The 27938-nt window shown below is 48.0% G+C and overlaps 1 protein-coding gene across 5 annotated transcripts in view; it reads left to right on the forward strand.

Moving 5' to 3' along the window:
• Positions 1-27938, forward strand: part of LOC135898265 (RNA binding protein fox-1 homolog 3-like) — a 571669-nt gene that overhangs the window by 404309 nt on the left and 139422 nt on the right. For all 5 annotated transcript variants that reach the window (XM_065427120.2, XM_065427119.2, XM_070524467.1 and 2 more), the window contains one exon: positions 20521-20652. In XM_065427120.2, coding sequence (XP_065283192.1) covers positions 20521-20652 — 132 coding nt within the window. The remainder of the gene's footprint in view (positions 1-20520; positions 20653-27938) is intronic.

A 27938-nucleotide genomic window follows, 5' to 3' on the forward strand; every position in this document is an offset into this window, starting at 1 on the left:
ACGCGTTATAACGAACGCGGTGGAACGCCCGCGCTTCGAACGTCATCGCTATGCTTATTTAGCCTGTTCGAAAACTTCCGAGCTCCCAGGCAGACCAACTTCGCGGCGTTATTGGTGGGGGCCAGCAGCGTATAAGCCGTGTTTGTGGAGGCCGCACCCGCAGACAAATTATTTAATTAAGCCCGACGGAGAGAGAGAGAGAGAGACAGACGGGCTCTTTCTGCGTCGACGCTTCTCAATTGGCGCCTTCTGCGTCGAACCAGCAGGGAGCTTCTCGGTCCCCTTCGCGCTTTCCTCCGCCCTGCTCGAAACTGCGCGCAGTGGGCGCGGTTGCGGTCCTCGGTTTGGCTGCGTCAGCATTACTGCATCAGCGAACTCTCGTTCTCCCGGAATGCGTCGCGTAGAGGGACGCTATCTGAGGCCGCGGAGAGCCGGTCTCGTACTAGGGTGACATGTTTTCCCAAGTCTCGGCGGTGAGATTCGTACGACGTTTGCGGAGCTTCGCGTCGGTGTGTACAAAGGAACAACGTCGGTCCACGCGCGAGGCGACGTCCACATCGTGTGGCTGCTGTCGTCCACGAACCTCTGGGGGTGTGTCCTACGAAATCAAAGCACAGTATTGCGCTTGCTACATTCCTGAAAAAAAAGAAAAAGTACAGTCGGTGCATTCTTCCAGTATATACCGGGTGTGCCAGCAAACATTTTCATTTTATTCTTTTTTTTTTCAAATTGTCTGTGGCAGATAACACAATTCTAGTCCATGAGCTGGTCTACTCGAATAAGCGGGCATTACTTGCACAAAAAAAAATGACATGCATTATGAACTAACTAGCAAAAATTCACTGATTAAGTTTTTAACGGATTTTCTTATAGCACATAAACTGCAAATTACAAATTTTGGTCGGGCAGTTCGCAAGGTGGGCCCACTTGGAACGAATTCTCATTATGACACCAGTTTCGAGATATCATTTCCCGACTTTTGCAGAGAAATGCATTGGCGTTCCAGTTACCTTTGTGCCTCAATACGTAAAACGACGTTTCGTTAAGAAAGCAAATGTAACGACAGTGCATTTTTACCGCATGTTTGACAGCGGATACCTCATAAATGGCGCCTTCATCACACAATTCTTGTCGAGTAGATATGCCTTGTAGTCTCAGTGACTATGACGTTCAAGTTGCAATATGTGCCATAAGCTTATTAGTCGATTAGTCGATTATTAGTCGATTAATTAGTCGATTATGTATTTCAATTTTTGTGCAAGTAATGTCCGCCTCTTCGAGTAGAGCAACTCATGAACTACAGTTGCGCTACCTGGCACAGGAATTCTAAAAGAAATTGAAAGTGTTCGCTGGAACACTCTGTATATGTGAGGCCAACGATTCGGGGATTACAGAGGACCGTGTAAAGAGCGATGGAATGAAACCTGTTATGCGTTGCGTTAATTGACGGGAAAACGGCACGGTGTGAATAGGGATGCGTAAGGCCTGTTAAAATTGCCGAAAAGGTGCCGAGACAAGGAAAACGTATTTGGGGGCGGCAGAGCTTGATGACGGTAGTAGATGTCGAGAAATTTTCAGGCATTTGCGATGGAACCGGTAGGCTTGAGGATATCGAGGGTAATTGAACATCGACAGAAAATAACGTGAAGTCACATGACGATGACGGCGAGGATGTTCATCAGGCGCAGTTCGTTGCGTAACGACGCGTAGCTGTCATGCGTGCGCATATTCGATGCGGCACGATCGAACTCGTGTGAGCTCTCTGAATTTCAGCAGTTGCGTAATAAGTAGCTGTCATTTCCCGCGGCATCCTGGTTTCGGTACACGGACGAAATCGAAAGCGGCAGGCGTTTAGGCGTAACCAGGCTTCTGGACCGCGGCTCAGTGCGCTTGCGTATGATGCCATTGGATTTCTTTTCAAAGTATCCGTGTTCCAACCCGGCTGTCGCATCTCGGAACGGACTGCTGCTGGTACTCGTGGACAGCCGTCGCTAGACGTATTGGGGGCTCGTCATGACTTACTCCGCAACAGACATGCCGCGTTCTCACGAGCACCCAAATAGGGTTTAGCGTCTCTCTCAGTTTTCTTTTCTTACTCGCTCTGAAAGGCTTCGCAGGCTGTGAGTGTTTTGTAAAAAAATACGAGCTCGATGTCCTAATTGAGTTTCTCGGTATCTTGTTACACAAGAAACCTTTTGGATGTGGCTTCCGGTCGTTACGTATACTTATATGTACGCGTAAAACGCATACTGTAGCATACGTTACGCAACCAAGCACGAAAACTTCGTTCGCCGTCTCTTAACGTCTCACGGTGTGTTTAATAAACGCGAGGGTGCTGCTGCGTCGCGAAACTGTAATGTGAGCGTTCACAATCCGATGGATCGTGTTGTTTTTGCGATGTTTCAGAATGTCTCGTTTCACATCAGATCTTGACGCATGATATGTGGTGCACAAATACCGCGTTTCTTCCAGAGTTTGCTTTTCGCGTGCACATCATTTTTAAGCTTCCTCGCAAATCACTGCCCGTAATCGATCGATTAAGCGTCTACGTCCTCAATATGACGATTCCATTACACGATGTTGTAAGCGTGTTCTATACCTCACTTAGTTTCAGATGTCGCAGATGTCGCCATTATTCGCTAATGGGCTTAGCATGCTAACACCCTGTTTTTCAAGCGATATATTTAGGTTGCCGCACAAATTCTTTATAGCGGTGCCGTTCAGCGAATGTTGTCAGCGTAAACGACAGAAGCGAACAAACCAAAAGTAGGTTGAAGGGTGCGTTATAATATTACTAGCCTTTGTGCGTTGGTTGTTGATGCACTATGAACTGGTGCAAGTGCTTCACGTCGTTTTTTCTTCGCATCTTTTTTTTTTGTGTGGGTGCGTGGAACCTTTGCGTTAGCATAATTTATGTTTTAACGCATCCTTACAAAGCAAACAACCGTACCTTTCGGCTCGCAAGTATATCGCGATACTTTTGTTGCTGCTGTACTTGTTGCAGGTTCAGAGAGAGAGAGACAAAAGGGGAGAAAAGGCAGGGAGGTTAGCCAGTGTAAGTACCGGCTGGCTATCCTGTGCTGGCGAAAGGGGTAAAGAGAATAAAAGGTTCAGCTGTGCTGTAGAGAGTATAGGGAGCCGGTGCGTTTACTGCAACACTCGCTTGTTTAGCACACCGTTGTATACGCTGCTCAATACTTCGTCGTTTAGTATGTCGGACCCGTTAACTACAGAACGACAGGCCTTTTGAATTCTGTTCTTTCTTTTATTTTTCTATGCTAGTATAAATCGCTTCATAATAAATAATCAGAAAATACTTTTTAAAGTCAATATAGTTTCAGCCGAGGTTGCCGCCTGTGCAACTTGTATAACTCAGTTTCGAAGTCGGGCCTCCTTCACTTTTGAGAATTCGCAAACACACATACGTCCGTGCCTACTACGTCAGGAGCAGGTGCACCTGTTTTGTCACGTGTTGCGCTAAAATTCATAGGCTTTACGTACTCCTGTTCGAATCAGCGGCCCGGTTTTCGAAACTTCAGACAATTTGAGGGAGTTTCGAAACTTTCGCGATCAAGGGGTGCCATGATCGCTGCTGTGTAGAGCGACCCGGTCGCTGTAGCAGCCGACCTTTGTTATGGCCGCCGTCGGCTTCTGCCTTCTGCGCCGTCCTCAAAGGTCCTCGTCTGTCGCTCTGCGACAACGCACGCCGTCGTTGGCAGAAGCGACCTGCCGCCGCGGACTCACTCGGAATAACTATCGATTAACGCTTTGACCTTCTTTTATTCTTTCCTCTTCGCGTGGTCGTTAGCGTTATGCGTACTTGTTCGATGCTCTCGAAAACAATTGTCGATCCTCGTGGCACACGCGCTAAGAGCGCTTTCGCGATAGCAGACGAGGGGTTGCTGTAGCACGCAAAACAAAACGTGCAAATGCTACGGAATCGGTGAACGTGCGCACAATACGCGCATCGTTGACATCGCGCATCATTCAATCCCTTCCCCGGTGTGTACAGAGCGCTCTCCTGCAGCCGTGGTTGTCTCCGCTGGGACTAGAACCGTGCGGAGCCGAGTCGAGTCCGTAGTTCAGCCGGCATAAAGACAGCCGAGACTGCCTGAACCATAAAGTTTCTCTGGTGTGAACGGCGTATGCCTGCGTGCTTCTATCCCTCATTGATCTTGCTACGGAGTAATCATGAGCAGCCCAACGACGTCTGAAAAAGGCGAGATGTACGTGCGTACGATCCATGAATTCTAATTACTCCCGGCATCTATTTTTAATCCATTGCGCGTTGTCTGCTCCGGCGCGGGCCTTTGAAGTCGTCCGGCACGTCGCCGCAGCGTTCCTTTTGTTATTTCCGCTCGTCTCTCAAGAGATTTCTGCTCCAGTGTTGGTTCGTTTTTCATCTATTTTATGCTCTCCGCCCCCGGCCGATTCGCCTTTCAAATAAATGTTCGTTTCGAGTTGCCCCCTGGGTGAAACGGTTCCACCTGTTCTTTCATCTCTTGCAAGAGTATCCAGAACTCTCGAGGGCGCCTGTACGATCATATTTGTTCGCCTTTGATGTGGATGAGGACAAATATTTGCCTTCCAACTCTTCTTTTTGACCGCGCGATTTTTCTCGGTCGTCGATCGAGGAAGAAACGCGGTGGCTGTTGGCAGCGCGCGTAGGTAGACCGTTATGTGTATCGAGCCTCGGGGAGGTCGTCTGCTACCAAGAATTGAGCTCTGTTATGTTCGTCGGGGTATATTGGGTGTCCACTTTCTGTTTATTATTAGCTTAATGTTCCACGCCTCCCCATTTCGAGTGGTTGCTAGATAATTCAGTCTATCTCCACGGGGAGGCTTTGCAGACGACGAACATAAAACCGGAGCCGCGGCGATATACTATATATCGACCTCATTGCGGCAATGTTTCGCCGCACTTTCCTTTGTTTGTTTACTTTTTTCTTCCAACGTTTTCTTTCTTATTTGCGAGTGACGCGCTCCCGATGCGACGCAATGTGTTTATTCTCTGTGGCCTTCGTGTGTAGTTTTGAGACGCGAAGAGGGCTGCTTCGCAATGCCGCGTTCTCAAGTTTTTCCACGTGGAGGCGCACCTGCTTTTTTTGCCTTTCCCGCCAAGATTGCCCCCCCTCTGGCGCGCGAAGGCGTAAGCATCTATGTGGATCACTGCTTTCTTTATCCTAAAATACCTTCTCTTCGAAAACTGAGTTGTTGAATATTGCATTAAATACTGTTGAATACCTGTCCACCGCTTGCTTCGATGTGCGCTGCTGACCTTGTTTACTGTGGCACAGTAGCGGTGAGCTCCAGCCGTCTGCGTCGCTGTTGCGTTATGTGGAAAAGGGATCGAGAAACACTTCTTAGAAGCCACTCTCTGTGCAGCTTTCATCCGTCGAACACGAAGTGAGCAATATTGCCTCGTGCCTTGCACTCCTGCGGTCTTACAAATCGCGACACCATATCTTCAATATTCCAGTGCCGTGTAATGGTGGGTCGAGCTGTACTAAGCAGTGTCGCATAGTTATTTACTAAACATTTTTGCTAGCTGCTAGCTAGGAGAGATTAGGGTGCTTTTTATTGTTGCATCCAGGACCGTGGAGATAGCGTCGGCCTGACGGTCTGGAGCTTGACCAGCAGAGTGGGGCCCAGGCAGAGACGCAAGACGATCGACGTAACGTCAGTTTAATCACATCGCAACGGAGCGGTCAGCTCTAGGAGCTTTCCTGGCGGAGAGCGACACGCACTCTAGCTTGTGTTGAAGGCTGCTCAAGTCCACTGGCGTCCTTATTGAGAGTCGGGAACGCACTCGCTCAGGACAGGGAGAGTCCAGGCTTGCGGCCTCCGCTCGGCGCACTGAAGCCAGTTCAACGAATTTTCTAACCGCCCAGCGAGGCAGTGACGCGCACACGCGCACACCGTCTCTCTTGAAGAGTTATAGTCAACGAATTGCAACGCCGCCGCGAGGATGTTGATGCGAGCCTCACTTGGCAGCCGTACTTCCTATGAACCCCATTGTTGAATAGTTGTCATTTTTTATGTTATGATTAAAGCTATCGCCAAGTTGTAATTTGCTCTATTTATTGTTGAGCTCTGTGGCATCTTACCGCGACATGTCAGGTAAGCCCTCGCCGTCACACACTGCGTCGTTCCGTACCACGCTGTCTAGGAAGAAGTAGGTACGACTCGTTGCCTTCAGATGCGGCGCTATTTGCTCATGGCAGAGGCAACGACGTGATGTCACTCGCAGCGCATTCTGCAGTGAAAAACACTGCAGGTAATGCGAAGCGCCCTTAATCAATGTATGACTGCGCGTTGGGCAAGCAAGGCGAATCAGTAACTTGCAGAGATCTCCTGCACTGCGTAGCCCCATATTGAGACAGGCAAGGTGAAGAGAGAGGGGGAAAAAGTCAAGGAAAGGCAGAAAAGCTAACCAGACGCACGTCCGGTTTGCTACCCTACGCGGGGTAGAGAGCGGTTAAGGGTTGGAAAGTAAAGAAGGAAATAAAGAAGATAAAGTACGGAGTTCGATTCGTTTCGGAGGTAACTCACTGAGTTCTTAGCCGTCGAAAGTACAAAGAACTAGATTTATAAAGGTCAACATAAATCAGTACGCCGGCTCCGGCTCCGTGACCTCCGGCGGTGGGCAAAGTGAACAATACTTTGACGCCACCTAGCTAGACTGTACATTTACGGTACACGTACAAGGCTGGCAAAACGACTTCGGACGACATGATTGAAAGGAAAGATAGAGGCTTCATGTTCTCTGTGATATGACCCATGCGCACGAAATGGTCTTCCCTCGAGCTGTGTGACGCGGAAATCTCGCTTGCTCGGCGTGGCCTTCGTTTTTTCCGTGGCCTTTATTTTAATGTTATTTTTTCTATCTCTTTAGCAATCGAAGGCCATTCGTTCTCAGCTCGTTCGCCCTGCCGTCTGTCACGACACTGGAGGTTGGGAGAGGTCGAAAAACCTGGAGTCGAGAGTGGCCTTCCCTCGCCATCCGCGCAAGCCATCGTCAGCCGCAGCCAACGCTGAAACTCGAGCTGAGTGCCAAGTTTCCGAGAAGCTGGAAGGAGCAAAAAACGAGGCAAAGTAAAGAGGAAAGCTCTCCCTGTTCCAAGTCATCAGCTCCCACTTCGCTGCAGGGTCACGGCATCTAATGTGGCGTATTATGTTATCGCTCACCTTAACTGAATCATTGTTGCTTGCAGCAGTTTATCATTAACGTTATCTTCTTTTCTGTCTTTCTGTCCCCGCCTTACACTGAGATTTTGAATCGCGGCATTTTTGTCTGGAATTTCCTCTATATAAATTTTGTTTGTCGCTCTCTCGAGTTCCTTGCCCCGTGATCCTTCTTTCGCAGACTGAGAAGTTTTCGGGAGGGAAATTAGTGACCGCATCCTTTGGTTTTTATTTGTTGCAACATCTGTCGTCATCAGTCAACATTTTTCTTCATTCTTTTCTTCTGTCTTCTGCGTTCTGTTGTTCTTATTATTCTCCTTCATTTATATTTGTTTAATTCATTTGTTTTCTTCCTATATTAGGAGAGGTGGTGATCATCCACGGCATATTATAGCTCCTCCTTTCAAATATAGTTTTGCTCCGCCCTTTCGGAGGAAGACAAATAAAATCAGATTGCGCAACTCGTGGTACGCGAAAACAGATGTGAAAATTAATAAGGGACGGAAGCAACCGCGAAATACGTGGTAGGGTTCTTTCTTTTCTTCTTTCTCTCTTTCTTTCTTTTATCTCGCTTCCTTTCTCCGTGTCTTTGAATTTCCGCCTAAGCGACGCTCATTGCAGCTGAAACGTGTTGGCGGCAAGTTGCGTCTCCTCGCACGTTTTTCGCCTCTCCTTTGACGAACCGTGGAAATCTGACTAAAGAAAAAAAATATATTCTAAAGAAACAATGAACGAAGCCGCCAGTTGAAAGATAACTGCGAAGGAATTCCGCCGACGATTTGGTTTCTCGCGAGCACCCTTTTGCGCCCGTAGTTTTCATCGCATTCTCTTTCGCTATTTTTTTCAGCGTTTACTAAGTTGTACCATGCATTATTAAATTCGTGCGAGGAAAGCAGTAGTGACAGTCTTGTTTGCCATAGTAAATGGATCGGTAAAATTTAGAGGACTCACATAGGCGACCGAAGTTGTTGAGGCATTCCTGACGGGTGGCCGATGTTCTTTGCTTACTGCTAAACTGCCATTTCGACATGCAACAGGGGTACCAAAAAAGTAAACGTGAAAGCTAATAACAGCAATGAAAACGAAAAAGTAAAAAAAAAACATTTGAAAGAAAGACTGCACAGCATGTTCCAACAACTATACGGGCAAATACAAGAGACCCCTGCTGTGAATCAGACTCAAACGCAACACGTACAACGGGGCAGCAGTGATTAGAGTAGCAGACTCGTATTATCTGCACTGCACACAGGGCACAACCTTTAAGCTGCGGGTATTACTCCGGGGGCATTCGGGAGGGTATTACTCCGGGGGCATTCTGGTGATGTGGCACTTGTGCCCTGCGTGTTTACTTCGATTACTATCTGTGACGCCATTGCACCGGGATGAGCGCGTACCAACTATGCCAACTTTCCGTCCTACTCCACGAGGCGGAAAGAGTGGGGGAGGGGGGATCTACGTACGCGTTCCGGTTCATTGTGAACGCTGTCCTCGTGGCCTCTTCTGTCGAGCAAGTGCAGCCTGCGAGCTGAGAGTTGTAATCCTATACAATACGGATCACTCGCGCGCGCCTCTTGTTTTCGTCGACACTTGGCGGTTATACTCTGTACATGCATGCTGAATCATTAAACTACACGTGTAGTGAACAACCTTAAATCACACAACTCTTATATAAGTATTATCCAATGAACTAGGCAGAATGGACAGGCGTTATCTTCCTGTAAACAATATACACCAACAGTGTATCGTGGCCGGCTGGACCACGGTAGTGCGAGGCCGTCGTCCACTTTGAGGACTCCCTGATTGACACGGGGTTCGGATAGCGTTCGGGACAATTGAGGTTCTGTAGAGTTGTAGCTACTAGCGCCTTTTATGTTGTGATCTGTGGATTGTTCGAACTGAACTGTGCGTTTTGCCATCCACGGTAACTGAATTAGGACTCGTTCAGCGAATGGTAAACTGTTTAAATCCTTGCTGTATTCGTGTGGGGTCTTCAACGTTGCTCAATTATTTGTTGAGACCGATGTTGTTTTAGACATTTTTTTCCCGTCTTGCGATTTTTTTCAACTCCTTCTCTGCTGCAGCACAAAATAAATAAAAGAAAAGCACACACAGAGAAGTTGCCGCGGTATTTTGTTCTGCCTTACTCCACATCTGCCTACTTGCAACAGAAGAGCCCTGTCTGCTTCTTGCATTATTTTATTGCTCCTAGACTATCAAATTAAAGTGTTCATATCTCTTCAACCAAATCCAAGGAACGACGAAAGTCTAAATGTAGATTTTCAGAATTACTTCCAGTCGGTTTCTCCGTAACAAATGTGCTTTAAAGGAAAGGTAGGAGTGCGGGCCGCGACTAAAAGGCATCCAGACTTTAGAAAACCACGAAATACAAGCCGAGCGCACAGTGGGTCCAGGTAGTGACGAGCGTTGAAAGAAAATCCGGTGTATCTTGGGCGTCTGCTTAGCATTGTATTAGGTTTTCCCAATGAAATGCCGCGCGAACTGTCTCGAATCCTCCGCAATCCCGCGGCCGACGGAGCTGCGTTAAAGTGAAGCAGTGCAACGCTTTGAACGCTGAGAGGCGCACAAAGGCGTTCCATGGTAAGGTGCAGAAATTAGGTTCGTTTCCTTTAAAAAAAAAACAAGAAAGATACTCGACATTCTTTTCGCAGAATTTTCTGCCAGATTGGCTGCGCGAAGCAGCTTCTATGTGTGCACCTCTTTGCCGATCATACCATATGTTTTGTTACTTGGTTGCAAAATACCGAAGTTTGCAAATAGGAAAATAAAATGCTGAAAGGAAATTAGCATAACGCGTGCGCATAGCGTATATTACGAGCATTCTGTAACATGCACGCAGTTTGTGTTTGCGAAAGGCAGTCGAAAGTATATTTCAGCCTGAAGTTTACGACGGTCAGCAAATAGCAGCTCTCTTGGGTTGAAAGCAGACGATGCGGATTCGGATTCGCTTGTAGGAGTGGGCGAAAGAGAGGAAGGAAAATCGGGGAGAGAGACGCGCGTTCCGTTTGCTACCTTACGCAGGGGAAAGGTTTTTAGCGGTTGAGGAGGAAGAAGAGGGAAGAAAACACCAGCAGTGCAAACACACGAGCCTGTCCATCATGCCTGCAATCTGTCACTGAGGCCAGCCGATTTCCGAAAGTGTAGTGATTGTCGCGTCGGTTTGTGAGCCAGTGACGTGTGGTGGCACGAGTCGCTGTCAATTATGAAGCTGCGCACGTCACTATCACAGCCTGTCCCGCTGGTCCGTAGACCGCTGGCGTAGTGATCTGGCTGTCGCTAGCGTCCGTGGCGACCGCTAGCCTCCCTTTGCTCTGACAGTGGCTGGCGATCCTTTGACGCGGCACACTGCGCCTTGTCAGGATTGGGGGCTCAATCCCTTCGTCCGTGGTCCTTTACCAAGATTGGAGTACGGCATGAATTCGAAGGTAGCTGGCCCATGCCGTCGTCCAACTTATTTACGCTGAGATCGTTGAGGAAGTGAAGAACTGCTTCTCATCGAGAACGGGGAAAAAGGGGTTTATTTACAGAAAATTAACTCAGTCTAACATGACTGTTTGAGAAAAATAGTATTAGTCCAACAGGACTGCATGAGAGAAGTGAACCAGTCTAACATGACTGCTCAAGAGAAGTGTGTCCAACAATCGCACAACCACAGTTTTTATACACTCGATCCGCTGGTCCTACGACGCGGCGGCTGTTCGTTTACACACCACCAACTCGCAGCTGCTCTGAAGACCAGTTTTCAGACACAAAGGCACACACATTCCGAAGCCCAAGCGACGGCGTTGAAGGTGGTGCCGTTCCGGAAAATCGACGCCGCTCGAGGGACGCTCGTTGTTTTGCAACATGCTGAACCGTGAGAGCGCAAAAATAAGACGTTCCCGCGGTAGCTTCTTCAGGCGTGTCAGATCAGCGCCGCGTTGAGGAACTCTGGAATCATTGTCCACACACCAAACTCGTCTTGTCACAATGTCGAAGCGGGCTGGAGGAAGGCGGCGGATTCCAGCGCAAAGGTCGCTTCTTTGAACGCCTCGCAGCTGCAGCGGCGGAGAGCGGGAGGTGCGCGTCTTGCACCCCTTGTCGTAATCGGGTGGCAAGGTGACAATCTTGTTGTGCAACCCGCCGTTCTTTACAGCGCCTCCATGGCCCCAAAAGTCTCGACTGTCTAGCGCTGACAACCGCTAGGCAGGAAGAGAACGGCTGCTGGTCAGGGGGGGATTGATGTCTTGGCTCGCAGCGACCACTTGTGCATTGATGTCACCGCCCCAAAACATCCAACAAGGACAGGCAACTGCAAAATGAACCCCACAACACGGCTCTGCGCCGAGATGACGTGCATTGGCTCTCACTTTAGACTCGCTAGGCTTCAAAAAAAAACAACAACAACATAAGTGCAGAAACAAAAAAAAATGCTGCATTTCACTATGCCAATTTCTGAAGCAAATTCCTGCTGACAAATTCAGCAATCATGGAGGGAATCCTGCTAAATGAGAGGGGATCTTCTTCGCTTAATAAATTTAACACTAGTAACCCTAAAATTTAGGGGGGACCCTCAAACGCAGAATTCAAATTAGCTTGCTCAAACCATCCGCATTGCTATGCAACTTTCCCTTCTTATATCTAACGGAGAAGTTGTACTCTTGGAGAGTGAGGCTCCATCGGAGCAAGCGGCCGTTTTTGTGTGACATTTGATTGAGCCACGTCAGAGGACAGTGGTCGGTCTCGAAGATGAACTTCGCTCCGTACAAATAACACGACAACTTCTGGGCGGCCCAAACCAAACAAGCGCATTCCTTCTCTGAAGCGCTGTAGGCTTCCTCTCTTACATTTAGTTTACGGCTGGCGTAGAGGATAGGATGCTCTTCGTTATCGTCGCCGACTTGACTAAGTACCACGCCCATACCTCTGTCGCTTGCGTCGCATTGAACTATGAATTCCTTTGTGTAGTCTGGCGCGCGAAGCACAGGGCGAGAAACCAATAGCGTTTTCAAACTTTGAAAAGCGTTCTCTTTGTCCTTATCCCAGTGTACGTTACTCGGTGCTCCCTTTCGGAGGGCGTCTGTTAATGGACTTGCCAATTGCGAGTAATTCGGAATGTACCGTTGATAGTACCCCACAAGTCCCAAAAATGAACGAACGTCCGTTTTCGTGCGCGGCTGAGAAAAATCTCCAATCGTAGCTATTTTCAGCTCAGCCGGTCGTCTCATGCCCTGACCAACAACATGGCCCAGATAAGTAACCTGCGAACAACCAAACCTACACTTTTCCGCTTTCATCGTTAAGCCGGCTTCCCTCAACCGTGAGAACACCTGTTTGAGGTGCGATACGTGTTGTTCCCAGCTGTCCGAAAAAATGGCCACATCATCAAGATAAGGTAAGGCGAACTCCTGCAAGTCCTTTAGGACAATATCCATTAACTTAGAGAAGCTAAACGGCGCGTTCTTCAGCCCGAAGCTGAGTGCGAGAGGGCGAAAAGTGCCTACAGGCGAGATGAATGCGGCATAGCGGCTGGCACTTTCGGAAAGGGGAACTTGCCAGTACCCCCGCACGAGATCTATAGTTGAAATGTATTTAGCAGCGCTAACTCTTTCAATTCGTTCCTCAATGTTGGGTATCGGGTACAGCTGATCCCTAGTGATCGCATTTAACTTCCTGTAGTCAACACACGGACGAGGGTCCTTGTTAGGGGTTTCTACTAGTATTAGCGGTGACGTGTAGTCACTCTCAGCGGGCTCAATAACTCCCAACTCTAGCATGCGCTGTATCTCTGCCTCCATAATCTCTCTCTGTCTTGGAGACACCCTGTAAGGTTTTGATCTTACTGGTTCGGCAGAGGTCAGCTCAATTTCATGCGTTATCAGTTCGGTTCTACCCGGCCGATCGCTGAATCTGTCGAGATATTCCCCTAACACCCCTTTTAGCTCATCTAGCTGCTCGGGTCTTAGAGCATGCGAGCTTACCGAGTGTTCTACTACTTCTTCTAGGCCGATTTCAGAGTTGGAGGTTGCCCTATCCTCCTTAAACTTGGTACCAATGCCATCCGGCTCTTTGACAGTATAGTTAACGACTCCGCTCCGCTCTACATACGGCTTCATCAAATTACAGTGATATATCCTCACTTCCTTCCTGCGACCGGGCATTCTCAAAGCATAGTTAGTTTCTGAAAGTTTGTGCAACACTTTAACGGGCCCGTCCCAGTGAACTTCAAGCTTGTTCTTTCTTGAAGGTTTGAGGATCATTACCTGGTCTCCGGCGTTAAACGTACGAAGCCTCGCATTCCTGTCGTAATAGAATTTGGCGTTCTTTTGAGCTAGTGCCATGTTCTTTCCGACTAGTTCTTGGGTTGCGCTTAGCCGTTCCAGTAAATTTAGCACGTATTCAACCACGGTTGGACTCTCCCCTCTTTCCTCCCACATCTCTCTTAACATTCTCAGTGGAGAACGGAGTGTCCTCCCATACACTAGTTCTGCTGGTGAGAACCCTGTCGCTTCATGTGGAACCGTTCGCAAAGCAAACAAAGTTGCCGGCAGACAGTTCTCCCAGTCCCCCTTGTGCTCGTAACAGAGCGCACGCAAAACTCGCTTAAGCACCGAATGCCACCTCTCTACACTGTTTGACTGAGGGTGATAGACAGAACTGTGTATTAACTTTACCCCGCACTTTTGCAAGAATGTGGAAGTCAGTGCGCTCGTGAATACTGACCCTTGATCTGCCTGAATTTCGGCTGGAAACCCAACTCGTGCAAACACTGTCAAAAGCGCGTCTACTACTTCAGTGGAGCTGAGCTCTTTCAAAGGGATTGCTTCTGGAAACTTGGTAGCCGGACACAGCATGGTAAACAAGTACCTGTAGCCTGATTTTGTTTTTGGAGGAGGCCCTACCGTGTCTATTACAAGCCGTCTGAAAGGCTCTGTTATTAAGGGCACTACCTTCAGTGGAGCTTTCCAAGTCTCTCCTGGTTTACCAGAACGCTGGCAGGCGTCGCATGATCTTACAAAGTTTTCTACATCTTTGAAACAGCCAGGCCAGTAGTATTCCATAAGCAATCTTTCCTTTGATTTGTTTATGCCTAGGTGGCCGGACCACCCATTTCCATGACAAAGACTCAAAAGGTCCTCCCTATACTTAGTAGGTATGACTAACTGATCTAAAATCCTACCCTTTCGATCTCTGTAATGCCGATACAACAATCCTCCTTTCTCATGTATCGTTACGTTGCGCCTAGCAATGCCTTCTGTAGCTGTGTCCCGTAATTTAGCTAAGCTCTCATCATTCTTTTGCTCAGCTGCCAGTGACTCTCTATCCACGCGTAAGAGTTGATCAAAGTTCTTTGAGGCCGGTGATAATAACGACCCTGTCTCGCTTGGGAGCGCGTCTGCATGCTCTTCCTGCAGGCTAGAACTCTGACACTCTAGTGCTACGCTCTCATTGAGCTGGTCAACTGGCAGGCTCTCCTCAACTGTTCTTTTGTCCGTCGGGCCTAGCTCGGATTCGGGTATTGAAGCTATCCCCTTTTCTGCTTCAGCTGGAGGAGCTTGAGCATTTTCAGCCGAAAGCGCCGCGATCTTACGAGCTTGGCCTCTGGTCAATGCCTGTACTATGCCCTCTCCCAGTTTGAGCCCTCTGTCACGCAGTAACTGATTCGAACGATTCGAAAAGATGTAGGGATACTGCAGTGACAAAAATTTGGAAACTGCAGCCTCAGTCTCTAGCTCCCCGAATGGTCCACTGATTTTGACTTTGGCCATGGGCAGACACACGCTGTGTTCTTCTACAACCTGTTTTATCCATGCTACTTCTCCGGTGAAGTCCTCTACCATCACGTAAGACGGATGGACAATGTCCAGCGTGGCGGCACTGTCTCTTAGCACTCGGCATGGTTTTCCATTAACTTGCAGGTCGTGGAGATATGGACTTAAAAGTTCCATATTCTCATCCTTTTCCTCCACGTAGGAAAAAACTACGCTTGGCTTCTCGCAGTTTACAGCTATATGTCCCAGTTTGTGGCATTTGTAACAGCGAATTGGTCTGACAGATTCGAATTTTCTTTTCTGTTCTTTTTGTGCGGTTTCTCCGTTAACTTTCTCCTCGCTCTTTTCTGCGGGCTTTTCCGCCATGTCTACAGGCTCGGATCGTCTAGCTTGCGCACCCTTTTTGAACGGAAATGGCTTCCGCGGTCCATTTCGACCGTCCCAGTTTCCCTCCTCGGCGTTCAACTTTCTACGGGTTGCGTACTCTTCGGCTAATTCAGCCGCCCTTTCCACAGTGTTTACATTACCTCTGTCTTGCACCCACAGTTTCACAGCTTGGGGGATGGTTTTGTAAAACTGCTCTAGACACATGCATTCAATGATCATGTCTCTGCTGTCGTACGCTTCCGCGCTTTTAAGCCACTCGACTAGGTTGGCCTTTAAGCTATACGCAAACTCCGGATAGCCCTCGCTATCTTTCTTGCCTGTGCTCCTAAATCTTTGCCGAAAAGCTTCGGCTGAAAGGCGGTATTTCTTCAGGAGACTAGCCTTAACTTTCGCATAATCATATGCATCCTGCACACTCAATCTGGCGATTACTTCCGCCGCCTCACACGGCAACATAGACAGCAACCGCTGTGGCCATGTACTCGGGCCGAAGTTCATCTTCTCGCAAGTCCTTTCAAAATTGCTTAGGAACAAGCCTATGTCGGTCCCGACCTCATATGGCTTTAATAGCCTGTCCATGCGGTACGATTCTGCCTCACTTGATCGACCCAGAGCTCCTTCACTTCCTTGAGACAACTCCAAACGTCTGTTTTCAAGTTCAAGTTGCATTTTTGTTATCTCGCGATCTTTATCGCGTTCCTCTCTCTCTCGTTTTTCTCTGTCTCGTTCTTCTCTTTCTTTTTCCCGTTTCTCTCTCTTTTTGAGAAGTTCCAATCCCATTTCAATATCTTGCTCACTGGCCTGATTGGAAATTAGCTCCAATAATTCCGATTTGAGCATTTCCTTGCGTACATCTAGGCCCAGTTCCTCACCAACAATCAACAACTCGTCTCTCAGCAGTGTCCTTAACTCCATGACTGCTGCTTTACTGCCTTGATTCTGCTCTCTAAATCTAGCTAGGAAAACACAACTTAGCTAACACACAACAATCTAGCTTCCCTACTGTTCTAAACAGAACAACCACAAAATGAAGCCTAGAGAGTCAAAGCAAAAACCAAGCACTCACCGCAGATACAGCACCATGTCGCAAAGTCCATCTCACCGCTGTCAGCCAGTTGTCAGGATTGGGGGCTCAATCCCTTCGTCCGTGGTCCTTTGCCAAGATTGGAGTACGGCATGAATTCGAAGGTAGCTGGCCCATGCCGTCGTCCAACTTATTTACGCTGAGATCGTTGATGAAGTGAAGAACTGCTTCTCATCGAGAACGGGGAAAAAGGGGTTTATTTACAGAAAATTAACTCAGTCTAACATGACTGTTTGAGAAAAATAGTATTAGTCCAACAGGACTGCATGAGAGAAGTGAACCAGTCTAACATGACTGCTCAAGAGAAGTGTGTCCAACAATCGCACAACCACAGTTTTTATACACTCGATCCGCTGGTCCTACGACGCGGCGGCTGTTCGTTTACACACCACCAACTCGCAGCTGCTCTGAAGACCAGTTTTCAGACACAAAGGCACACACATTCCGAAGCCCAAGCGACGGCGTTGAAGGTGGTGCCGTTCCGGAAAATCGACGCCGCTCGAGGGACGCTCGTTGTTTTGCAACATGCTGAACCGTGAGAGCGCAAAAATAAGACGTTCCCGCGGTAGCTTCTTCAGGCGTGTCAGATCAGCGCCGCGTTGAGGAACTCTGGAATCATTGTCCACACACCAAACTCGTCTTGTCACAATGTCGAAGCGGGCTGGAGGAAGGCGGCGGATTCCAGCGCAAAGGTCGCTTCTTTGAACGCCTCGCAGCTGCAGCGGCGGAGAGCGGGAGGTGCGCGTCTTGCACCCCTTGTCGTAATCGGGTGGCAAGGTGACAATCTTGTTGTGCAACCCGCCGTTCTTTACAGCCTGCTGCTCCGTAGACTATAACGTGGGCACAGAAGGTGGGGCAAGATAATCGTGCATCTCTTGGCTGTAGGTCGTAAGTGCGGCGCAACGGCGTACAGTTGCTTACGCGAGTGATTGACGCGAGCGCTAGACCCAACAGCACTGCGCGCTTTTGATCGTAGAGTGCACGACGTCTAATTTACTCTCTCTCTCTCTCTCTCGTTATTAAACGCCGCGGGAATTGGGCCTGGGCACTGAATTACGATGTATTTTTCGTGTGACACATTCGAAACGAAGGAACCCACTCTTTTGGGACGTATGTACAAACAGACGCTGGGCTTTATCAGTGTCTGACACGGCTAACAGAATCGGAATGCGGACGAGCCAATATGAACAATCTTTGCAGCCCCCAAGGCCCGTAGAACAGAGGTGAAACTTGTTCGATGTGCGAAGTGAATGAGAAAGATAAGAGGGTGGAGACGGGATGCCGTTCCTTCTCACGTCTTTCGGAGAAGTAACCTTTTTCGCTGCGCAGCGTTAACCCTAGAACGGAGAGAACAGAACAAAAGTAAAACGTGTGCGAGGAAGGACGGCGTGCGATATCGAAGTCGCCGGGCCAAAGTGGCTGCGACTCCTCCTAGTGATGTTTTCTTTTTGCTTCTTTTTCTTTTCGCATTGCTTCGGCCGCGTTATCCCGTTGCGCTCGTTCTTTTCTGCTTGTGCCTCCGCCGTCACTAAAGGTGCTGAAGAGCGCGCAAAAAGCAAGGACTGTACCGCAAGCTACTCTACACGACTGAGCTACAGACAAAGAAAGAACGGGAGAGAGCGCGCCAGCGGTGAGGGGAAGAGGACAAGCAGCTACCGGCAATGAAACACTGTAGAAAACAAGTCTTTAATCAAATGCCCATTGGTCGCCGCAGGGCATTGCCGTTTCATCTTATACCGCATCCTTTTTCATGTAAGCAAGCAAGAGTAAAGCGGAGAAAAAGTTTTCCTACTCTACTCTAGCTATAGTGTCCTCGTCTGCTATCGTTTCGCGTGTCGTTTCTTTCGTGTGCTTCTTGTTCTTCTGTTCGTCGTCTGTTATGCTCCCGCTGTCTTTCTTGCTCCTCCCGTTCGTTTCTCCTGGTCCTTATGGCTTTCTTTTTTATTTCCTTTCATTGAGTCTTTTTGCTCAGTACTTTCCCTGAGGCAGGGCTAAGGCTCGCGGACGGCGGAAAAAGAGGAGCAATCCTGTAAAGCTCACAAAATTAATTTCGTGCTCCCCTGTTCCGCAGGCCCTCTTCCCACATTTTGGTCGCCGCGACCTTTGCCTGTGTACATTATAATTCTTACGCTGCCGTAGCACTACGTGGACGCCATCTTTGGACAGGCAGAGATGGTTAAAGGTTACACCATACTGACGTGACGCTGGCTTCGTAATCGTCAGAATCAACAGAATTTCACATGAAGAATACAGTCGCGACTTTTTTTTTTTCTTTGCTGACAGGGCGTATATATAACAACGCCTTAGCATTTCAACTTCCCAATATTATTATTTTCTTTTTGTTTACTTGCCATGGCAAGTTATAATTATTGTTCCCAGTCGTTCTGGAAGCCTTGTATCTGAAGCCTTTTGTTTGTCATGTGGGCCTTCGAGAGGTGTCATCGCGCAAAGATTTACTTGAAATGAGCAGTTGCGTTCGCAGTTCAGTGGTTGGTGCCATCTCGTGTCCGAAGCATCTTGCCTGTCTTGTCTAATCATAAAAAAAGGACGTATACAGCAGCTGAGGAAAGAGGCATACGTCTGTATCGAAATCTCGGCGATAACAGTAGTTACGTTCGCCAAATGAACGCTAGGATGCGCCAAAATACAGAGCCGCGTTTCCAATGCGCGTAATATGTGCGCCTTGCTAGCGTGGGTTCGTCACTCTCAACCTGAATCGACAATTGATGAGCAAGACCGCGTTTGTTTGGTTCGCCGTGCTCACGTGATTTTCTCTCTCTCTCTCTCTCTCTCTCTCTCGCACGAGGGTTTCGACGGGAATCTATACGGTGCAGGCTCCTTTCCCAAGCATATCGCCCCTGAAGAAAGCCGAATGCCAGGCCGGATTACACTTGTGCCCATTTGAACCAGTGGAACCACCGTGTGCACCACATTTGCACCGTGTGCAAAAGGAACTTACTAACGCAAGGCTTTTTGGCTGCAGTTCTCTGCGAAAAGCATTTATATTTCGATTTCCAGGCCTTCACGTGGACACTCTTGTGCGTTATTGTGCACACGCGTTCGTTGGCTCCCGTTCCAGAGCGTTCGACGTTCAATATACAGGTAAAAGTTTTCAGGGAACGGAACCACTCCGATCAACTCGGAGCTGGTGTTCCTTAATAAGGTTTCTCGGTTCATCCAATGCACGCTTGTAGAAGCTCAAACCTCGATTGTGATGGCCCGAACGTGCTTGTGGACGGGAGAGGAAGCCTGCGAACCGTGCCGTGTGCATCTAGAGGGACGCAGACCGAGACGACTGCACAGTTGACACCGTGGCGCACTACCCGGGCACGAAGTCGCTGCTGCAGGCACGTCCCTTACGCATCTGTGTAAACAACGTCTCCGATTCTCATTGCCGACCTTGGGAAGCGGGTTGGTGCAACTATATACAATTTGATGTATATAATCAAAATTGTATTGATCAAGCATCGAGATGCTTTTCATTCTGCTATGGATGTGTTCGATTACACACCTATTATGTTGTTTTATTTTGTAACTGAGAGCCAATTGTGCCTCTTGGGATTGTCGAACAGCGATGGGTATTGTGTCATATTCTGCCTCATTTCACACGCATTGCAAAGAAAATTCAAGGAATCCTGACCTCAGCTTCAACGCTGTGATTCCCCTGTACGAAACTCATCACCAGCCGAAATTGTCTAGTTCGCAAAATGTTGTTCACTAAATATAATTTTTAGTTTATGATAGTGATCCCTTTTGCCTGATTGAAATGGGTATGTGCTGGGATATTCATTAAATAGGGATCATATATCTATAGGACCGTTTCCGAGGCAGCAGTGACATATGTTTCGTGCAGTTTTCTCCCGTGGTGTGTAAAAAAAGGCATTTTCAAGACATGATTGATTGATTGATTGATTGATTGATTGATTGATTGATTGATTGATTGATTGATTGATTGATTGATTGAAGGCTCGGAATATGAACTGTTCATTCATGCATTCTCGAATGTTTCCACATATACGTATTCACTCGGACAGAGCGAACAGCAGGAACAGAATGCCTCATTGTTTCTTTCTCTCCACTTCTTTTTGTGCGCAGCACATGGTGCAGACCCAGATGGCGTCCAGCTACCCCCAGTACGTGACCCAGAATGGCGGCGAGCGGGCTGACGGCAAGGACGGTTCCTTCGCCCTGCCCATCGTCACCTCAAACGGCGTCGAGCAGCAGACGGTGAGCTTCCGGCCACGTCGTCTACTTCCGACTTCTGGACTATTTTAAAAATTGGTCTGCTGATCTGCATACAACGTGCCGGATCGCGAGAGGCCAGCCAACGGTCGCGTACACGGTCGTTATGTGGGCACACACAGGGCTGTACGTTAAAGGGGCGCGTATGTTTTGAAAACCCAGAAAAAGACAGAAGCTTTGTTTTTTACCTAGGCCAATTGTTTTCGGGTGAGTCAGAAGGTGTTTGCCTGAAATAAACGGTCGCTCAGACCATGGGCCACACATAGGGAAGGTTGTGCTCATTTTATGTTTCTTTCCACAGTACTTTAAGTATTGTGTAGGTAGCAGAAACGTGTTGATGCCTTTGGATACATAAGAGAAATGGCGTGGTAGTGAGCCATGTAAATTATAGATTGTCAAATCGTGACAGAAGTAAAGTGTTGTGAACCAAGATTAACATGTTTTTTTTTTAATTTCTTTTTGGCGGAAGGCGGGAGGTTCACGTCACCGACCAAAGCGATCTTTCAGTTACTTCCGTCGGCCAGGTTAAGATCACTCTCAAGATAGTGCGTCTTTCCTGACCCTTGGCAGTGCTCTCTGTGTAGATTTTCAAAAGCTCGCGACGTCTGCGTGTTTGTTTCGCGTCGGATAACCGATGCCTCGAAGTGTCTTGCGAGCGGCCTTAGTGCGATTCGGGCGAGGCTATGTATGCAGATCAGCACCTCGGTCGCTTTCGAGTTGGCCGTTAATCTCCTGCGACCTCCTGTGCTGCCATCTTTCGCACGTCACCGACAGTGCTCAGGCCTCGAAAGACTTGCGCTGCTTGAATAGCACGGCGGTTTTCAAAATTGCGCGTCTTCTCGATGAGAAGCACCATCGGAACAAAACAGTGGCGCTCCGGTGGCCGAGGACGTTGACGTACGCACGATCTCGTCGTCGAACGATGCCACCCGAGAGCGACGTAGGCGAAATTGATGAATTGCTGCTCATTTGACCGGTGCAATAAAACACTGAATGATGGCTCAGCTAACACGGGACGTATAAATAGAACTTGGTTTCAAGAACGGTGCAGAACGCAGAACAAAAGAGGGCTACGAAAAACGAAAGACGGTGAAGCCTTTGTGGCAAGCATTGTGACAGCTCATGAGATTTAAAAAAAATAATAAAAAAGGCTCATGAGCGTTTCAAAGCCGTTGCGGCAACACCGGGCTTGCAACCCCCCACATATCTCTCTCTCTCTCCCTCTCTGAGCCCTGTCGTTCGTCTATCGATCGTAGAACCTTGCACTACGGTATTAAGTTCTAAATGCTCTCAGGCGCAAAATTCTCCAAGATATGTTGGTCTTTCGCGGCCTGTGCAGGATTGATAGAAGAGTGCACGTTCATAATAGTCACTCTTTGGAGAAATGGTCGCTTGTGTACGTACAAGACAGTCGCTTTTGAATTGAAGGTGCCATTAAGTTTGTAACATCCGGCGTGCGTGTTTTTGCCTAAGAATAAAACCTTCACAACTGTATATGAATTCCTCTTGTTTAAATCGACGTATATATTTTGTTTTCATGGATGGTGCTTGAAAGTTCGAAAGCGGCATGTCTTATAAGCGACACAGTGCGAAGTGACAGTGGTGTGTTTTCAGCCTAGTAATCTTCGTCGCTTCCAGGAATCATGTGCTCTTTTTTTTTTTTCACATCTCCTCACCCCTTAGTGGTTGGCCATGCGTTTGGTTCTTTCTGGCCATGTCTCTTGCGCATGCGTGGTCTGCATGCCTGGCTATGACGTAGTTTGCCGTGTGTCACGCTCATGGGGGACCTTGTCACATCGCGGTATGCAATCGCGGGCAAAACTGCACAGTACGCAACCCTGGCGACTTGAGATGACGTCACTGCGTGATGCAGTTCGTGTTTGCTCAGCTCACTGGATGGTGTTCTTTTCTTTAACTGCTCCCCTTACCCTCTCAGTCGCGCCTGCGCGTGCGCGTTGACTTAGATGAGTTTTGAGTCTTGCTGCACCGGTCACGCCCACTTTGATGACGTCATGAGGTGGAACAGTCCTCTGGTTGGCTGCTTGGACGCATGCTGCGTGCGCTGTTGGTTTGTGTGCGTGTGTGTGAGTGCATCAGAGTACGGGAATGGTAGCTTATTTTTACTGGTCACTGACCCTTGTTTGTTTCGTATTTGTTCACCGCAATCACCCCATTTTCCCATCCCACCCTATGCCCATCCCAAACAGGGCATCCTTGAGAAATTTTACGCATTCACTCTGCGGTCTGATTCGTTATGACTGAAAGCTGTCGAGCGAACATTGTAACGATACCGCAAGTTGAACACTCTATGTTCAGATGCAAGCGCATTGTCCTGCCAGGTTTAGCTGCGTATTTTACGATGATTCTTTCGAGCCTTAAAACGCAGAATGTTGTGAGAACCCTTTAGTGCTGAAATTTCTTCTTGGTGTGCCAAGTAAATCATGCTGGCGTGACAGGCATGTGGCGCACTGACGGCGTTTCACACTGTGGCGCTGTCTCACATCGCATGTCTCGGCACGCCACTTGGGGATCCGGTGCATTAGCAAAACGAAATCAGGCATGCAGCTTTTGTGTCATATAAAGCTGTTTCTATTCGGCGTTACGGATCAAAAGATAGAGGAAGAAGTCATTTAGTGCGAATGATAGGGCTTCTGCATTTTTTTGCGTGTTTTTAGAGAACTGGAATCTGCACAATGGTTTTTAGTCAAGCACCCTAGGTGCTAGCTATTTCTAAAAGTCAAGCACTGAAACATTTAGCATTAGCTTATCTTGGTGGTAAGGAGTTCAACCAACATTGCATGTATAAACGTCTGGTAGGTCTTCTAGTATAGTCCCGCTTTACGAACTCAATTATTTCTCGAGTGCTGTATGTTTCACGCCTCGTCTGCAAGGATGATTTGAAATAAAAACAAACCGTAATATCAGGGTGTCGTAACCACGGCCTTCCCTTTACGCGGTTCCTCTCCTGTCCTTCCTTACAATCCCTTCCCAAGCATCTGCACGTCGCACCTGACTTGTTACCTGGCTGTTTATAGTAGAGGAGTACACACTCACCTGTTTGACGCTGGCTGCGCAGTTTTTTTTTTTTTTTGTCGACTTTAACGGACAGCTTTGGTGGTGGCTGTCGAGGGGGTGGAATGCCTGTTCTGTGCTACATTACCGCCTTATGATTTGGAAGATTGTCTCGTCGTGACGGAGCTGGTCATGTAAACAAAAGTAAATGAATAAATAAATAAATATTGGATGACGCTTCAGCTTCGCCTTTAAGAGTGGAACGCGACAGCATTCACAGATCCCTGACTGCTGCTTCTCACGCTTCCCGGCAACTCCAGCGTATGTAACCGTAATGCTTACCGGGAAACGCTCGCGGCGAACGCTATGCACGAAGGCGGGCTTTCTGGTAGAAACACGGCCTCTTGCGTTGGCCGCGATGAGGCGAGCGCCATCTAGAGGTATTGCAAGAAACCGGGTGCGCCGCCCCGTGGCCCCCCGAGATACTCACGCGCCGGCACGCGTAAATGGCGGACGCCGTGGCCGGTCTTTGAATGGCAGAAACGCTGGAAAAGGGGTTTGTTTGAGTTCTCGCGTAACAGGATTATGTTTTCTCGTATATTCAAATTACAATCCGACGCTATCATGACTGTAGGTTGTTTGTCAGTCGTACTTTACGATTATTCTACGTATTTTAGCTTGAGAAATACAATTAGTTCAGTAACTTCCTTGCGTAACATGGAGAGTCTGGGTATGGGTGGTTCGAAAATCTTTCTGCCGAAACGACGTCCGACGCTGGTGTCTCTGTGACACGGGACGCTTAACGCTCTAGCTTTAATACCAGGAAACATGATTCTTCCCAAACGAGCTCGTTTGAGGTGTCTGTCTCAATTCTTGAACGTACGCCAACAGTCGGTGAAACCAGGGAAGTCACAGCCAAACTCAATATGTTTTCTTTTTCCTTCTTTTCTCTTTTTAATCTGAATGTTAAAATGATAGTGAAAGTAAATGAGAGTAGAATAAGAGACAACTTGCCGCCGGTTTGGCTGAGTTATCAATTACGGATTGGAGATGTCAGCGAGTACGGTATGTTACCGATTTCTCCACAACGTTAGATTGTTAGATGTATGAAGGATGATGACAATGACGATATGTAAAGTTAAACATTGGACGTCGAACCCGCGTCTTGCGCATTACGCTCGCGATCCTCTACCGCTGATCTTGGGCATTTCGCGTCAGTCACTCGCCGTGTTACTGGTGGCGCGACGCGACCAGTTACTGCCAGAGGCATCGGTAACGTTGCGTCGCAGTTCGCCATCTATATGGGCGGCAAACGAGCCCCGTAGTTGTGCGGGAAAAGGAGCACTTCACGCACACCAGGCCGGACCAGCGATAAGTGGGGGCTCGACCTGCTTTATCTGGGAACACTCGAGCGTATTCGACGGCAAGCTGAGCGCGTCCGAGGGAGAATAATCGCGCCGGATTTCCTTTTCTTTCTTTCTTTTTTTTTTTCTTCAACGAGCGCACATATCCCGCCGCTCGTGCGGATGCGTTACCTAGCGCAAGATGCTTCGCCCCAGAAAGTGCGGTGCCCCATCTGTCAGGCCACACGCCAACCAGCGCAGCGGCGAATCTGCATAAAAAAGCACTTATAATTACTTTGCGCTGCACGAAACTAGAAGAAGACAGACCAATGATGCAAGCCCGAGCCCTGTTTCAGTGTTAAATTGTAACGAGGTGGTGGGGCTGCAATCGCCATTGTTGATTACCTGAGCCTGAGGGATGGCTTTTGTGCAACGATGGTTCTTTTCTCTTCTTTTTCTTCCTTTTTATTTTATCCACGGAACTTTTCTCGGCGAACAAAAGCGTGAGTTGTACTTGGAGAGCAAGTGCGACACTCTGCTCCCTGTGCAGCGACTCTGTCGACGCTGATATCGCATGACGAGCCAGAATGAGACAGCGCTGAAGTTAGCGAGTCGCATTTGCGCTTGGCAGAGTCCGTGTGAGCAGTCGAGTCGGGTGATCATTGGCCCGAGCAGCTTCGTCGTAAACAACCAGTCTGGAGCGGTGGATAAATATTAACTATGACCGAGTAAATTCCGACTCGGATTTTTCGCAGGCCTCCTCTTTGAAATCGAAGCACGATCCCCCAAAAGCAGCGCTTGATCGGAAATGACTTGTACGCACTCGTTACAACATATTGTGACCCGTTGGTACAAAATTCACGAGGGCAAAGTTTATTGGTCTCTCTTCGATGTTTATTCTAGTTAAACATTGCTGTATTGAATTTTATAAATATTCAGCGTCAGTTGTTGGCATACCCGCCAAGTGCCCGTATGTTCCGATGCAGCCGAATGCCTTGCTTGAATGAGCTCCTCAGCACTGAATGGAAAGCTGTAGCATTGTCACAAACATGAAGTACGGGCAGGTATTGAACTTAGCCAAAGTCCCTCGACAAACTTTCACAGGGCAATTCACTGGCTGCCTACATCACCAAAAATGTCACTTGAATTTGAAAACATGGCTGACACTTTGAAAGGGGGGAGGGGGCGAAAATTATTCGTTAAAGCGACTAAAAACTGGCAAAAAAAATAAAAATTTAGCGACTTTCGCTCGAAGTTACCAACGCCGAGCGGCGAGGACGGATTTGAACTGAGCCGCCACAGACTGCGCGTCATGCGTTGCGCATCCACGGGCTCGGACTCCAGCTCTAGATCACAGAGCGATTTGAGAAGGCGCAGGAACGTCCCTAATATTCAGCGTCCATTATTGGAGAGAGGGGACTCTTTATTGGACCCAGCAGAAACTTAGTGAACTGTAGTCATTTCCGCTGCTGCTGAGTGGCTGGAGCTACACGAGCGATGAAGAGACAGCCTGTCTCATCCTCGCGCGTACCCCAGCCCAGCCAATCAACACGTCAGCAGCTATACAGGATGCACAGGTAGAGACTAGGGTACGCGGTGACAAAGGCAAAAAAGACAACATGCAGATTACACTGCATAATACAACGTATTCATAAATCACACGAATACACTTGAAATATGGTGCACGTGGAAATGCATATGCGAAATACAACACACAGTACAACATATGTATCACTCACACAAATACACTGAGAATGCTGCAAAAGAATTTAATGATTTTAACGACTGATGTGAAAAGCAGTTTAGTAGACATCATTTATAGATACTGAACCTTTTGCTACCAAACAATACAACAAAAGAAAGAAGGTAACTGTTTTTTTTTACTCCAACTGGCGGTGTTTGCATATGAGTTTAGTGTTGTTGGGACGTTGTATGCCAAAGTTTGATACTTAGGGGTTGTGCGAAATCGAGGTGGAGACCACGTATGGGTGTTTCTTGTAGGTACTGCAATAACGCGACGCTCTAGAGTGCGCACACCCCTCCTCTCATCTCGGCTGCGGCAGAGGATTAGAATGCGACATTTCTGCGGTAACGGTCGGGATTTTGTCGCAGCTGTAATTCGAAATCGCTGGTGGTACAAAGTGGCAAGGGTGCTGGAAACTGACTTTTTTTATTTATTTCCGCCCTTAAAAACATTGTTTTTTTTCTTTTACGAAGAGTTTTTATGGCATCATGTGCGTGGGGAAGAATATCGATATATCCCATCACATGAAACATTCCTACTGTAGACGTAACTATGTCAGTAATTCTTCGTTGCTCTTTTTTTAATCGTCATTTCCGTTGGACAGCACGTACGTGACGTCCCCCTACACCGCACCGGGACATCATCGCCGTCGCAATATGGCGCTGCTCGTAAAAAGTTGATTTCCGTCCAAGTTCGTGCTGCGCTATTCGGGTTCGCTTCGCGGCTTCACTGCGGCGCGCACACGCAAAATAAAAAATAAAATAGCACAGTGCAAGACGGGGGTAGTCGAAGCCAAATGGCGGTGTTGCAAAAAAAAGAAGAAAAACAAGAATAATATCCCGCTCTCTGCAAGAGGTTTTTCAATACGGTGGTAACCGGTGGTCATAATGGCGCCTCACTATGGCCAGCCTTTATCCACTGTATAGTTATATACGCTTTTCCTGCGTGTTTCTTTTTTTCTTTTTTTTTTGTTCTTGTAATTTCTGTTTCACCAGTCGTTTCGCGACGACCAGAGAAAACACGCGCACACACTTTCGAGATGTCGCATTAGCGGTATGAATTCTTTTGCAAGCTTTGAATGACTCATAAAAAAGAAAGTGTTCCTTATTTTTCTCCTCTCTGTTTCGTTGGAGCAGGCGCGCGCAGTTGCATCAGCATCGAAAAATCGTTGC

This window comes from Dermacentor albipictus, chromosome 8 (assembly GCF_038994185.2).
Source record: "Dermacentor albipictus isolate Rhodes 1998 colony chromosome 8, USDA_Dalb.pri_finalv2, whole genome shotgun sequence".
Taxonomy (NCBI): Eukaryota; Metazoa; Arthropoda; class Arachnida; order Ixodida; family Ixodidae; genus Dermacentor; species Dermacentor albipictus.